This window comes from Gekko japonicus, unplaced genomic scaffold (genome assembly GCF_001447785.1).
Source record: "Gekko japonicus isolate JY-2015 unplaced genomic scaffold, Gekko_japonicus_V1.1 scaffold25, whole genome shotgun sequence".
NCBI classification, from domain to species: domain Eukaryota; kingdom Metazoa; phylum Chordata; class Lepidosauria; order Squamata; family Gekkonidae; genus Gekko; species Gekko japonicus.
In genome coordinates this window covers 526,595-540,741 of record NW_015171502.1, presented here as the reverse complement: position 1 = coordinate 540,741, position 14,147 = coordinate 526,595, and the positions used below count along the sequence as shown (strand labels likewise).

Sequence of the window (14,147 nt, the reverse complement as noted above, 5' to 3'; positions counted from 1 at the left end):
GAACAATTCCGTAATGTCTCCGTTTTCTCCAGCAAGCCGCTGCAGGTGAAGAAACACTGTGCCAGATGGAACCTTGACGTCACCCCATCATCCTACAGAGAGGCATTCGCAACGGGCTCCAAAGTCTCTTCTGTGGACCGAGAAACCAGACTCTCTACGAATACCGTCCTGATGACTGAAAGACGAGGATTCCGGGTGGAGGAGTCCAGAGCAGGGTGGATCGCTGTGAGATTGGACTGAAAACGGCAAAATCCAAGCGGGTTTTAGCATCGATGCTTTCCGGATGGGTGGTCTGGTTTCACGCTCGGTTCTCCAGGGTGAAATTCCCGTGCCCAAAGGCACTGTAAAGTCCCATGACCTCTGATCCAATGCCTGCCTGCTACCTGGGCAGCAAGAAGTAGTCTGCGTTGGAAATGTCATAGGGACTATTTCCCAGGATCCTGGGGCTGTCCACAGAGCTCTCGCTGACGGGCGAGGCAGGAGGGGACAGGAGAGGTGACAAGCTCAGAGGGGGCCCCGAACCCAGCGGAACCAGGGAATACGATGGTATGGCCTTCGGCTTTGCCTCTCCGGAAGACGGCATCCACCATTTTTTCCGGTACCTGGAAAACAGTGATGGCAAGGCGAGGTTTTAAAAGAAGACACAGAGCTCAAGCACGGCGTGAGATAGAGGTTTACAGGGCTTTTTTTTTGTAGAAAAAGCCCAGCAGAAACTCATTAGCATATTAGGCCACACCCAACAGCAGACACTCATTAGCATATTAGGCCCCACCCCTGACAGTGCAGCTCATTAGCACGTTACATCACACCCCCATGCCTTCCCTTGGCTTGCCCGGGTGCCCGCGGCTGCAGGGAGCCCGGGCAAGCCCCACCTTGAAGGGAGGTTTGGGCTGTAGTGGGTGTGGCCAACTCTGAAGCCAGCCAGAACTCGGTTCCTGTGCGTTCCTGCCCAAAAATAGCCCTGGAGGTTTACAAAATTATGCATGGGATCGAGAAGGTAGAGAAAGGATTCCATTTCTCCCTTTCTCACAATACAAGAACTCGTGGGCACTCCATGAAATTGGTGACCAGTAGGCTTAGAACAGATAAAAGGAAGTCCCTCTTCACCCAGAGAGTGATTAATACGTGGAATTCACTGCCGCAGGAAGTGGCGGCGGCTACAAGCATAGACCGCTTCAAGAGGGGATTGGATCAACATCTGGAGCAGAGGTCCATCAGTGGCTATTAGCCACAAGGTATAGATGGAACTAGGGCTGCGGTGGCTCAAGTGGTTAAGACACTGAACTGCAGACCGGAAGGTCGGTAGTTCAGCAGTTCGAGACCCGAGTGCCGCATGACTTGCCCGGGTGCCCGCGGCTGCAGGGAGCCCGGGCAAGCCCCACCTTGAAGGGAGGTTTGGGCTGTAGTGGGTGTGGCCAACTCTGAAGCCAGCCAGAACTCGGTTCCTGTGCGTTCCTGCCCAAAAATAGCCCTGGAGGTTTACAAAATTATGCATGGGATCGAGAAGGTAGAGAAAGGATTCCATTTCTCCCTTTCTCACAATACAAGAACTCGTGGGCACTCCATGAAATTGGTGACCAGTAGGCTTAGAACAGATAAAAGGAAGTCCCTCTTCACCCAGAGAGTGATTAATACGTGGAATTCACTGCCGCAGGAAGTGGCGGCGGCTACAAGCATAGACCGCTTCAAGAGGGGATTGGATCAACATCTGGAGCAGAGGTCCATCAGTGGCTATTAGCCACAAGGTATAGATGGAACTAGGGCTGCGGTGGCTCAAGTGGTTAAGACACTGAACTGCAGACCGGAAGGTCGGTAGTTCAGCAGTTCGAGACCCGAGTGCCGCATGACGGAGTGAGCTCCCGTCCCTGGTCCCAGCTCCTGCCAACCTAGCGGTTCGAAAGCAAGAAATTGCAAGTAGATAAATAGGTACCGCTTCGGTGGGAAGGGAACAGTGTTCCATGTGCCTCGGCATCTAGTCATGCCAGCCACGTGACCACGGAAACGTCTTCGGACAGCGCTGGCTCTTTGGCTTGGAAACGGAGATGAGCACCACACCCTAGAGTCAGATTCGACTGGCTTTCGAGCAAGGGAAACCTTTACCTTTACTATAGATGGAACAGTCTGTCTGGGGCAGTGATGCTCTGTCTTTTGGTATAGTGGTTAAGTGCGCGGACTCTAACCTGGGAGAACCGGGTTTGATTCCCCACTCCTCCACTTGCACCTGCTGGATTACCTTGGGCAAGCCATAGTTCTGATAAGAGCTGTCCTTGAAAAAGAGCAGTTTCTGTCAAGAGCTCTCTCAGCCCCACCTCCCTCACAGGGTGTCTGTTGTGGGGAGGAAGGGAAGGGAAAGGAGTTAGTAAGCCGCTCTGAGACACCTTTGGGTAGTGAAAGGCGGGGTATAAATCCAATCTCTTCTTCTTCTTTTGGCTCTCGGGGGGCAACAGGGGGAGGGCTTCTAGTGTCCTGACCCCGCTGCTGGACCTCCTGATGGCCCCTGGTATTTCTGGCCACTGTGTGACACAGAGTGTTGGACTGGATGGGCCACTGGCCCTGATCCAACATTGGCTTCCCTTACGTTCTCTTAAAAATCGAAACAAAGCCCACAGGTGTTCTTCCGCCTGCACGGGGCTGTTTACAAGATCTCACACAGCTTTCTGAATGAGCAGAAGGCCAAGACAGGGTTGCCAATTGTGGGTTGGGAAATTACTGGTGATTTGGGAACAATGCTCAGGAAGGGACCTCGGGATGCCAGCCTCTCCAGGTGGGCCCTGGGGATCCCCCCAGAATTACAGCTCCTCAGAGATCAGTTCCCCTGGGGGAAATGGCTGCTTTGGAGGGCAGACTCTGTGGCATTGTGCCCCACTGAGGTCCCTGTCCTCACCAGGGTTCCACCCCCAAATATCCTGGATTGTCTTAACTCTGGAGCCGGCAACCCTATGAACCCACTAGTGTCCAGGGGGGACCTGGGAGCCCTGCCTCAGAAGGATACAATGCCATGGAGTCCACCCTCCAAAACAGTCATTTTCTCCAGGGGAACTGATCTCTGTCGTCTGGAGATTGGTTGCAATTCCGGGAGATCTCCAAGTTTCACTGGGAGGTTGGCGACCCTGGGCTAAGAGTGGAACCTCTGTATTATCTTCTCCTGAGGAAGGATTTGTGGAGCGCCACCGGCAGCTACGTTCCTTCCACCTTCACTTCTCTCCCCCTACCCTCTCCAAACCGCAATCGTCAGACAAGATCTTTGGTGGCTGTGGCTAAAGCAAGCCAGTGACCGATCTCATCCTGTTCCCATAAGAACAACGGAAGAGCCATGCAGGATCAGACCGGCGGTCCTTCTAGTTCCACATCCTGTCTCACACAGTGGCCTCAACCACTTCCTCCGGAGGGCCAACAACAGGGCAGAGAGGCCGAGGCCTTCCCCTCAGAAGAACATCAGAAGAGCCCTGCTGGATCAGACCAGTGAGGGTCCATCTAGTCCCACATCCTGCCTCACACAGCGGCCTCAACCACTTCCTCCGGAGGGTCAGCAACAGGGCAGAGAGGCCGAGGCCTTCCCCTCAGAAGAACATCAGAAGAGCCCTGCTGGATCAGACCAATGAGGGTCCATCTAGTCCCGCATCCTGCCTCACACAGCGGCCTCAACCAGTTCCTCTGGAGGGCCAACAACAGGGCAGAGAGGCCGAGGCCTTCCCCTCAGAAGAACATCAGAAGACCCCTGCTGGATCAGACCAGTGAGGGTCCATCTAGTCCTGCATCCTGCCTCACACAGTGGCCTCAACCAGTTCCTCTGGAGGGCCAACAACAGGGCATAAGAGGCTGAGGCCTTCCCCTGATAAGAACATCAGAAGAGCCCTGCTGGGTCAGACCAGTGAGGGTCCCTCTAGTTCAGCATCCTGGCTCCCACAGTGGCCTCAACCAGTTCCTCTGGAGGGCCAACAACAGGGCAGAGGGGCTGAGGCCTTCTCCTCATAAGAACGTAAAAAGAGCCCTGCTGGGTCAGACCAGTGAGGGTCCATCTAGTCCAGCATCCCGTCTCACACAGTGGCCTCAACCAGTTCCTCCGGAGGGCCAACAACAGGGCAGAGGGGCTGAGGCCTTCCCTTGATGCTGCCTCCTGGCGGTGGGATCCAGAGGCTGACTGCCTCTGAACGTGGAGGTTCCCCTCAGTCACCATGGGTAGTAGCCACTGATAGACCTCTCCTCCATGAATCGATTACATCCCTCCCTTCTCCACAATTCCTTCCTTACCGGATGACAATGCCAACCACCAGGGCGAGACCCAAGATCACAGTGCCTGCTGGGATGAGGAACGTATGAAGAGACATGTCCACGGCAACTTCCACTGAAAACAAGAAGGGAGCACAATTAGGAAAAGGGTCGCCAAACTCTGGGAAAGAACTGTGCCGACTGGCAGACTAATCATTAATATATTGGTCTCCTTTTGGACTGAGCCAAACTATCCTGTTTGAGAGCCAGTTTGGTGTAGTGATTGAGTGCATGGACTCTAATCTGGGAGAACCAGGTTTGATTCCCCACTCCTCCACGTGCAGCTGCTGGATGACCTTGGGCAAGACACAGTTCTGTCAGAACTGTCTTCTCAAGGGCAGTTCTCGAGAGAGCTCTCTCAGTCCCGCCTACCTCACAGGGTGTCTGTTGCGGGGAGGGGAAAGGAAAGGAGTTCGTAAGCCGCTCTGAGACTCCGAGTGAAGGGCAGGGTATACATCCAATCTCCTCCTCCTCCTCCTTCTTCCATTAGTTGTTGTAGATTTTTCGGGCTGTATGGCATTTAATGAAATCATTTGAATGTAGAGACACTCCCATTACCAGAGACTGAGAATCAAGGTAGAGATAAGCCCCATTGTTCTCTCTTAGTAGGGCTCGTCTCCAACGTGATTCTCAGTTGCCAGTAAGGGAGTCTCTCTAAATTCAGATGTTAAACAATAATTGCCACCCCTCCCTCTGAATTTATTAAGAAACATAAAAACATAGAGCTGGAAGGGACCCCAATGCAGGAAATTCACAGCCACTCCCCCTCCCCCAGTGACCCCCTGCTCTATGCCCAGGGAAAGGTGAAAAACCTCCAGGATCCCTGGGCCAATCAGGACTGGAGGAAGAAGAGGAGGAGGAGGAGGAGGAGATTGGATTTATACCCCGCCCTTCACTTGGAGTCTCAGAGCGACTTACAAACTCCTTCCCCTTCCCCTCCCACAACAGACACCCTGTGAGGTAGGTTGGGCTGAGAGAACTCTGAGAGAAACTGCTCTTTTTCAAGAACAGAACTACGGCTTGCCCAAGGTCATCCAGCAGGTGCAAGTGGAGGAGTGGGGAATCAAACCCGGCTCTCCCAGATTAGAGTCCCCGCACTTAACCACTACGCCAAACTGGCTGCAGCAAACTGAGATGGTGTGAGCAGTGGGTCTTGAGCAGTGAGATTCCCTCTGGTGCTGTTTCAGGCTTATCGACTCCGACAGCAGAGGATCGCTGCTTGACATTCACTCTGTGCCATTTCGCCTGGCTAGATGTGTTTCCAGGTCAGTTTCAGCTACCGGCTTCTTTAACAAACTGGTGTCACTTGGTGGCTAAAGAGGAGATTCAAGAATTCCCTGGCTGGGCTGTCGCCTCAGCCACAAGATAACCAGGAAGCCTCCAGGGTCTCTCCCTGTCCCTCCTGTTGGAAAAGACAAAAGTCCGGCGTACAAAGAAGATCGATTCAGGCTAGTCGCTGTGTTGGTCTGAAGCAACAGAACAAAGGTTGAGTCTGGTGGCGCCTTACCAGCTGGCTTCTCCGAGTCAATGGGGAATTCAGGAGTCGTGGACACATTCGAGGTAACAAAAGGATAATCATCCGGAACCTGTCAAAGAAAGGGAGTGTTAGATCGCACTAACAAAGACTCGGAGAATGATTTCAGCTAAGTGATTCAGCTTTAATGAAGTAGCGAACAAACACTCAAACGCATTCAAAACCAGAACAGTTTAACATTGGGAGCTAGGCTCCTTTTAAACATTCCCGGGCCAACATAGCCACACCTATTTACAATAATCAACCAATAAGGTTGCGTAGATAAGGACCAATAGGAGTTCTTCCCGCTCAGGGACTGTGCGTTATTCTGATTGGTCGCTGGTAGAGGGCGACCAATCGTACGTTAGTTCGGAGGAGCCTTCGTCGGCTCGAAGCTTAACATTGAGTGTCAATGGGGCGATTCAAGTGAGGATTCCAATACATCCCAGGGAGGCTGAGCTGAACTTCCTGCGATGCTCTCCGCTTCCTGCAATCCCCAGAGGAAAGCGGCCCCAAACCTTACAACCTTTCGTGGGTGAAAACAGGGAAACATTTGAAACGCTCCTATTTTGCGGCCAGCCCCCCCAGTACACACACAACAAGGGCAGTTCCCTCAGACACACACACACAACTTCACATTGCTGAAGGCGCCACCCTGCTTCCGTTTGTCCCACAGCAGAATCTGTTCTCTTCTTTAAAGTTGGGACTTGGAGCTTTCTTGATGGGAGCTCATTGTCAGGAGACGGGAACTCATTGTCAGGAGACGGGCACCCGAGAACTCAGCGGTCCATCTGAATAGTACAAATCTTTCCAGCTTCTTGAGGACCAGCGCTTTGTAACACAGGTGCGATGGGAGTTTCGTGCCTTCCAGATGCAAAGCGGCTCTTTTTTGTCCGCAACCATGGCAGTTGGGGAGGAGCGGCTTTTTACCCTATCCCGTCACGCTATTGTCGTGTCCTCAAACCGTCCCCTGGAGCCATGTTTGACTCTGAGGTAAAACGTAGATGTAGCCACATACATAGTGTGATTTTTACAATGGAGCCAATAGCAACTCCGGGGGATGATTTGAGGATGCAAAAATAGCAAGGGGGGGGAGTAGAAGAGAAGAAAGAAGAGATTGGATTTATACCCCGCCCTTCACTCGGAGTCTCAGAGTGGTTTATAATCTCCTTTCCCTTCCCCTCCCCACAACAGACACCCTTGTGAGGTAAGTAGGACTGAGAGAGCTCTTTCGAGGACTGCCCTTGAGAGAACAGCTCTGAGGGAACTTGTGACAGACCCAAAGGTCATCCAGGAGGTGAAAGTGGAGGAGTGGGGAATCAAACCCAGTTCTCTCAGATTAGAGTCCGTGCTTTTTACTACTACACCAAACTGGTTCTCAGCATGCAGCCAGGGAGGAATACGGCTACTCCTCCCTGCATGCTGTGGTCAGAAACAGAAAACAGCCAGTGTGGGTCTGGGAGACATAACACTCCCGTGTCTCACTCAGCACAAAGTCCTCACAATGCTCCTCAACTAACAGAAATAATGTGTAGATCACTGTCCATCGGAACCACAGCGCCTGCCAACACCTTTCCTCGCGCCTACCAACTGTTTTTAGAAAGTGGGAGGGGCCGGGTGGGGCTTCTTCCCAACAAGTCTTTTGATTGGCTGCTGGAGATTTGATTGGATGTGTATTTGGTGTAGTGGTTAAGTGCGCGGACTCTAATCTGGGAGGACCAGGTTTGATTCCCCACTCCTCCACTTGCACCTGGCTAGATGACCTTGGGAAGGCCATACTTCTGACAAGAGCTGTTCTTGAAAAAGAGCAGTTTCTGTCAGAGCTCTCTCAGCCCCACCTGCCTCACAGGGTGTCTGTTGTGGGGAGGGGAAGGGAAAGGAGATTGTAAGCCGCTCTGAGACTCCGAGTGAAGGGTGGGGTATAAATACAATCTCTTTTTCTTCTTTAAAAAAAAAAATGTTGCTTTGGCAGCAGCTGCCACCATAGCACAAGGATCTTCACTGACTGAAGTTGACCTGTGGCAGCCATGTTGTGGCTGGCTTTGCCTTCCGTTGCCCATTTTAAGATCCCAGCAGTTATAGTCTGCTCACGATGCGAACTGCTCCGCTCTGTGAGAGCCAGTTTGGTGTAGTGGTTAAGAGTGCATACTCTAATCTGGGAGAACTGGGTTTGATTCCCCCCTCTTCCACATGCAGCCAGCTGGGCGACCTTGGGTCAGTCACAAGTTCTCTCAGAGCTGTCCTCTCAAGGGCAGTTCTCACAGAAGAAGAAGAGAAGAGATTGGATTTATACCCCGTCCTTACAAACTCCTTTCCCTTCCCCTCCCCACAGGTAGGTGGGTCTGAGAGTGACAGAACTGCTCTTTTTCAAGAACAGTTGTGCGAGAACTATGGCTTGCCCAAGGTCATCCAGTAGGTACAAGTGGAGGAGTGGGGAATCAGACCCACATTAGAGTCCATGCACTTAACCACTACACCTAATGTGTAGATTCCTCAGAGCTCTGTCAGCCCCACCTACCTCACAGGGTGTCTGTTGTGGGGACGGGAAGGGAAAGGAGATTGTAAGCCGCTCTGAGACTCCTTCGGGGAGTGAAGGGCGGGGTATAAATCCAATCTCCTCTTCTTCTTCCGTGGTGGTGGTGGGAAATCAGAGGGACCATTGATCAGATCCCCAAAGAGAAATGAGGCAAGCCGCTCACACTCACAACATTCAAACATCTGCCCACCAATGTTCCCTCTAAGCTATGGAGTCTCGTGAGCAAAAATTTTACTTTGTGAGCTACCGTGATTAAAGTTGTGAGCGAGAGATTTAGCTACTGCATAAATTAGCTAGCTCTGGAGCCATCCTTCCTGAGCGAAGACAAAAATGTGTGAGCCGGAGGCTCACAAACTGTGAGCTAGCTCACACTAACTCAGCTTAGAGGGAACACTGCTGCCCACCCCAGGGCAAAAAGAGTTCTCCAGGGAAAGGAACCAGAGAACAGAGACCGCGCTTGCAGAACAGGGGCAGGTGGAGCAAATGCCCTCTTACCTTTGGGATGTGCGAAGCCGTCGTCTCCGACTCAGGCTCTGGGGGTTCTGAAACGGCAGCCAGAAAAAGAAATGGTTGAAAAGAAAGCCGTGCTGTCAGGGCAAAGGGAACTCATATCCAAAGAGAGGAGCTGCAGGATGGGAGACTTATTTCCTTCGTTCATACCCCTCTTGTCTCCCCAGCGAGGACCTCAAGTACCTTATCACACCCTCCCCTACTCTCACGCAGGAAGCTGACTTATTCGGAATCAGACCCTCGGTCCATCAAGGTCAGAATCGTCTACTCAGACTGGCAGCGGCTCTCCAGGGTCTCAGGCCGAGGTCTTTCCTATCACCTACTACCTGGTCCTTTTGGCTTGAGCTCCTGGCATTGAAGCCGTGAGCGAGCGATTTGGCTGCCGCACAAGTTAGTTTGCCCTGGAGCCCTCCTTCCTGAGCTGAGACAAAAACGTGTGAGCCGGAGGCTAAAAAAACTGTGAGCTAGATCACACTGACTCAGCTTAGAGGGAACACTGCTCCCCACCTGAATCTATCGTATAGGAATGCGTCAGTAACTATTCTGCAGAAAAATTTCACTTAGTAGAAAGGTGCGATATGAAAGTTTGCTTTGGCGGGTCTGCTTTGGGAAGGGCTCCACATAGATTGGAGGCCCGCTTCCCCATCATACAGGGTTGCCAACTGACCAGGAACGGCAGCTGGGACCAGGCCTGCCTCTTTAACAGAAGGGTGAGATGCCAAAACCTCCAAGTGAAACTGTTTCCTGGCAAGGAGCTAAACACCAGTTCTTTTTCACTGTAGCAGTGAAGCCGCTTTTACAGGCACAAGGACAGAGAACCATTCAGAAGTTACCAATCCTGAGTGCTTGTGTGGTGTAGTAGTTAGAGTGTCCTACTAGGATCTTGGAAACCCAGGTTCGAATCCCCACTCTACCACGGAAGCTGTTTGGGTGACCTTGGGCAAAGCAGCACACCCTCTCAGCCTAACCAACCTTACAGGATTGTTGTGAGACAGAGGGGAGGGGCTGTGGTTCAGTGGAGGAACCTCTGCTTCACACGCAGAAGGTCCCAGGTACAATCCCGGTGTCTCTAGTTAAGAAGATGATGAAGAAGAAGAGATTGGATTTATACCCCACCCTTCCCTTACAACCTCCTTCCCTTCCTCTCCCCACAACAGACACCCTGTGAGGTAGGTGGAGCTGAGAGAGCTCTGAGAGAACTGCTCTTGAGAAAACAGCTCTGAGAGAACTTGTGACTGACCCAAGGTCACCCCAGCAGCTGCTTGTGGAGGAGTGGGGACTCAAACCCAGTTCTCCCAGATTAGAGTCCACGCTCCTAACTACTACACCAACCAAAGCAGTTCCATTGAAGAAAACAGCAGCTGTGGAGCATGGACTCTGTAGTATTAAACCTTGCCGAGGTCCCTCCTCTCCCCAAACACTGCCCTCCCGACTCCACCCCCAAATCTCCAGGAATATCCCTATTTAGCACTGGCAACCCTACACCACTCCCAAATCTCCAGGATGTCCTCCAGCTGGAGTTGGCAACCCTACCTAGACTTGTTTACTTGGAAATAAGTTCCACTTCCTTTAATGGGATTTACCTCCCAGGAAGTGTGAATCCTGGGAATTGCAGTTTGGTGATGATACTGAAGGTGACACATGCCCCACCTCACAGAACTACTGTTCCCAAGATTCCCTGGGAAGGAACTGAAAGCTTAATCTGACCAAATGGGCTTTGGTTCATGAACGCTGATGCCACAGTAAAAACATCAATCTCTTAAGGGGCCATAAAGGTTCTTTGTTGTTTTGGGTGCAACAGACTAATCCAACTACTTCTCTGGGCTATCAAACCTATTCATAGACTGAATACGCTTTGAGTCTGTCCTTTCTGCTGAATCCAAGAGCTCAGGGGTGATTGGCCAATGCGTGTGCAGTGACAACTGCTTAGAGGGCTTTCCACACCTGTCCAGGGTGTCCCGGTACTTTCACGGCTCCACTCACTCCAGGTTCCGTAGTCAAATTCTTCGCGGGCTCGCACTTGAACCCTGTGGGGGAGGTTTTGCAAGGCATCATCGATCACATGGGAAGTGACCTCCAATCGAGAAACCTGGAAGCAAAAGAATCCCATTGAAGAGAACCCTCCGCCGTTTTTCCTTCATCAGACTACACTTCATCCACCCATGGGCCTGTCCCCGGCGATTATTTATTTATTTATTTATTTATTTAATTCAGTTATACCCCGCCCTCCCCACTGAGGCGGGCTCAGGGCGGCTTACACAGAATTCTAATCAATCAATCAATCAATCAATAAATTGCATATAAAATATGGTTAAAACTTGTCCTAGGCATATCAACACAAAATAGCAATAATTAAACTTAGTCCTCAGACCCTGGAAGCAGGAGGAATCATAGAATCATAGAGTTGGAAGGGATCTCCAGGTTCATCTAGTCCAACCCCCTGCACAGTGCAGGGAATTCACAGATACCTGCCCCTCTACACCTGCAGTGACCCCTGTTCCACATCCAGAAGTTGATCTGGCAGTGGCTGCCGACCTCCAGGTGGGACCTGCAGCTCTCCCAGAATTCTGGCTGACAGAGAACAGTTATCCTGGCAAAAATAGCAGCTTTAGAGGGTGGACTCTTGACCTGGGGTGTCAAACTCATTTGTTATGAGGGCCGTTGTCAGTTATCAGACACTGTTAAATCAACGAAATATTGCAAGAGTGCTACTGTTTTAAGCATGAATGCCAGGTAGCGGAGATATAATCTTTATAAAGGACACAAACACAAAGGGTTTTTTTTACTTAAAACAAAACCCCTTTGTGTTTGTGTCCTTTATAAAGATTATATCTCCGCTACCTGGCATTCATGCTTAAAACAGTAGCACTCTTGCAATATTTCGTTGATTTAACAGTGTCTGATAACTGACAACTCTTGCTCTGAATTATTGCATCAAAATGTCCGTGTTGTTGCAATCTCGAGTATGGCTGTTCAGGTGTGTCTCTGTAAGCCGCAAACCTACGATGACTCAGCAGTAGCAGCAGAACTGGAAGAAGCAGCAGAAGACAGCCAGTTCTACTGCGGGCCTGATAGAAGCCCTCCGGGGGGCTGATCCAGCCCCCGGGCCGCATGTTTGACACCCCTGCTCTAGGGCATTATGCCCCAAACCTCACCCTGCTCAGGCTCCGCCCCTCAGATCTCCAGGTGTTTCCAAACCCAGAGCTGGCAACCTTTCAGAGAGCCCTGGACACTTATGGTGTCTTTGCAATACTGGCTCCCCCACCTGAACATTGCGCCACACTACCGCGCTAGGCCGAAGACCATGGAATTAGAAATATTGGTTGTATGCAGGGGTCATTTCCTGCAGGAGCGCACAGGAGCGGAGCTCCGGCAGTAAAGAGCCCAGGGGGCGGGCACATGCAACAAGCCCCACCCCCTGCTCCCAGCAGCCCTCAGTCAGAGCAAGAAGCAGCAAGGTAAGCTGCAGAGCCTCCCCCCTGGCCCCCCGGTCCAAAACAGTCCAGTGGCACCTTTAAGACCAGGTTTTATTCAGGTAGACTAAATAAATAAATATATTTAAAAAACAAAGGGCTCTATGGCGTTACACTCTGCTGCAGTTCTTCTTCTCCCCCAACCAGACTCCACATGCCAAACCTCCAGGGATTTCCCAGTCTGGAGTTGGCAACCCCAGATCCGGCATGGATGCAAAAGAACATGCCTTTAAGGGCAAGGCCGTGGGCACAGCGCGGGCAAGCTGGCAGGATGCAGTCGCCGAGGAACGCCAGCTTTCCTCCTTCCTCTTTTTTAAAGAGAGGAGTCATTCTCGTCCTCACTGCGAAAATGAGATTTGAATGTCTTGAGGGCTGGGTGGGAGGGGGTTCTCTCTGGTGAAGCCGACCTCTGAGACGATGGTAGATGGACCGCACAGGCTGAACGGAACCTGGTTTCACTTGAAACGAAACTGTTCCTCCTCTCCCCTCTCTGAGCAGCACCGGGGCAGTGGGTAGGGACTGTTTGTCACTCTTGAAAGCTTATACATTGAACATGTTGTCGGTCTCTAAGGAGCCACTGGACAAGTCCCCCAAATTAAGAGAGACCTGATTGCTATATTATGCGCTGCTGCGAGACCTGCGATTGCCGCCTCCTGGAAATCTTCCTCGTCTTCCTCACCCCCCCAATTTTTAAGATTTGGTACAGACCTCAGATAAAGACCTGTACTCTGCCTCTCTTGATTACTAGTGGTTAAGTGCGCGGACTCTAATCTGGGAGAGCCGGGTTTGATTCCCCACTCCTCCACTCGCACCTGGCTGGATGACCTTGGGCAAGCCGTAGTTCTGATAAGAGCTGTCCTTGAAAAAGAGCAGTTTCTCTCATAGCTCTCTCAACCCCACCTACCCCACAGGGTGTCTGTTGTGAGGAGGGGAAGGGAAAGGAGTTTGTAAGCCGCTCTGAGACTCCTTTGGGTAATGAAGGACGGGGTATAAATCCAATCTCTTCTTCTCTTCTTCTTCAAGAGCAGTTTTTGTCAGAGTTCTCTCAGCCCCACCTCCCTCACAGGTTGTCTGTTGTGGGGAGGGGAAGGGAAAGGGGTTTGTAAGCCGCTCTGAGACTCCTTTGGGTAGTGAAGGGTGGGGTATAAATCCAATCTCTTCTTCTTTTTCAAGAGCAGTTTCTGTCAGAGCTCTCTCAGCCCCCACCTACCTCACAGGGTGTCTGTTGTGAGGAGGGGAAGAGGAAGGAGTTTGTAAGCCGCTCTGAGACACCTTTGGGTTGTGAAGGGCGGGGTATAAATCCAATCTCTTCTTCTCTTCTTCTTCAAGAGCAGTTTCTGTCAGAGCTCTCTCAGCCCCACCTGCCTCACAGGGTGTCTGTTGTGGGGAGGGGAAGGGGAAGGAGTTTGTAAGCCGCTCTAAGACACCTTTGCATGGCCGGCTCTATAACTAGGCCAGCTAGTGTCTGGCCTAGAGCGCCGGGCTGTCCAGGGCGCCAACTGCCCTGCCGCCCCCCCCCCAAGCTCTGTGGTGGGGAGGGGAAGGGGAAGGAGTTTGTAAGCCGCTCTAAGACACCTTTGCATGGCCGGCTCTATAACTAGGCCAGCTAGTGTCTGGCCTAGAGCGCCGGGCTGTCCAGGGCGCCAACTGCCCTGCCGCCCCCCCCCCAAGCCCCCAATCACCGTCCTCCTGCCCAAAGTCGCCCACTGCCTGCCTGCTAGTCGCTGACTTGCTGAGCTCGCTGGTGGCGCGCATGCGGCATGCTGCTCGACGGGGCGTCCTGCCTGCCCCAGGTTACTCGCACAGCGCACCCATTGGTCCGCTGGCTGCGCCTGCGCCCATCTCT

General features: G+C 52.0%; 1 protein-coding gene across 1 annotated transcript in view; it reads right to left on the bottom strand.

Annotated features, from left to right (window-relative positions):
• Positions 1-379: 379 nt before the first annotated feature.
• IL6R (interleukin 6 receptor) overlaps positions 380-14,147 on the bottom strand; it is a 54,305-nt gene continuing 40,537 nt past the window's right edge. The window contains exons 6-10 of the mRNA XM_015419098.1: positions 10,773-10,917; positions 8,814-8,860; positions 5,777-5,855; positions 4,252-4,345; positions 380-602 (exon numbers count right to left, since the gene is read on the bottom strand). Of these exons, the coding sequence (XP_015274584.1) occupies positions 380-602; positions 4,252-4,345; positions 5,777-5,855; positions 8,814-8,860; positions 10,773-10,917 (588 nt within the window). The remainder of the gene's footprint in view (positions 603-4,251; positions 4,346-5,776; positions 5,856-8,813; positions 8,861-10,772; positions 10,918-14,147) is intronic.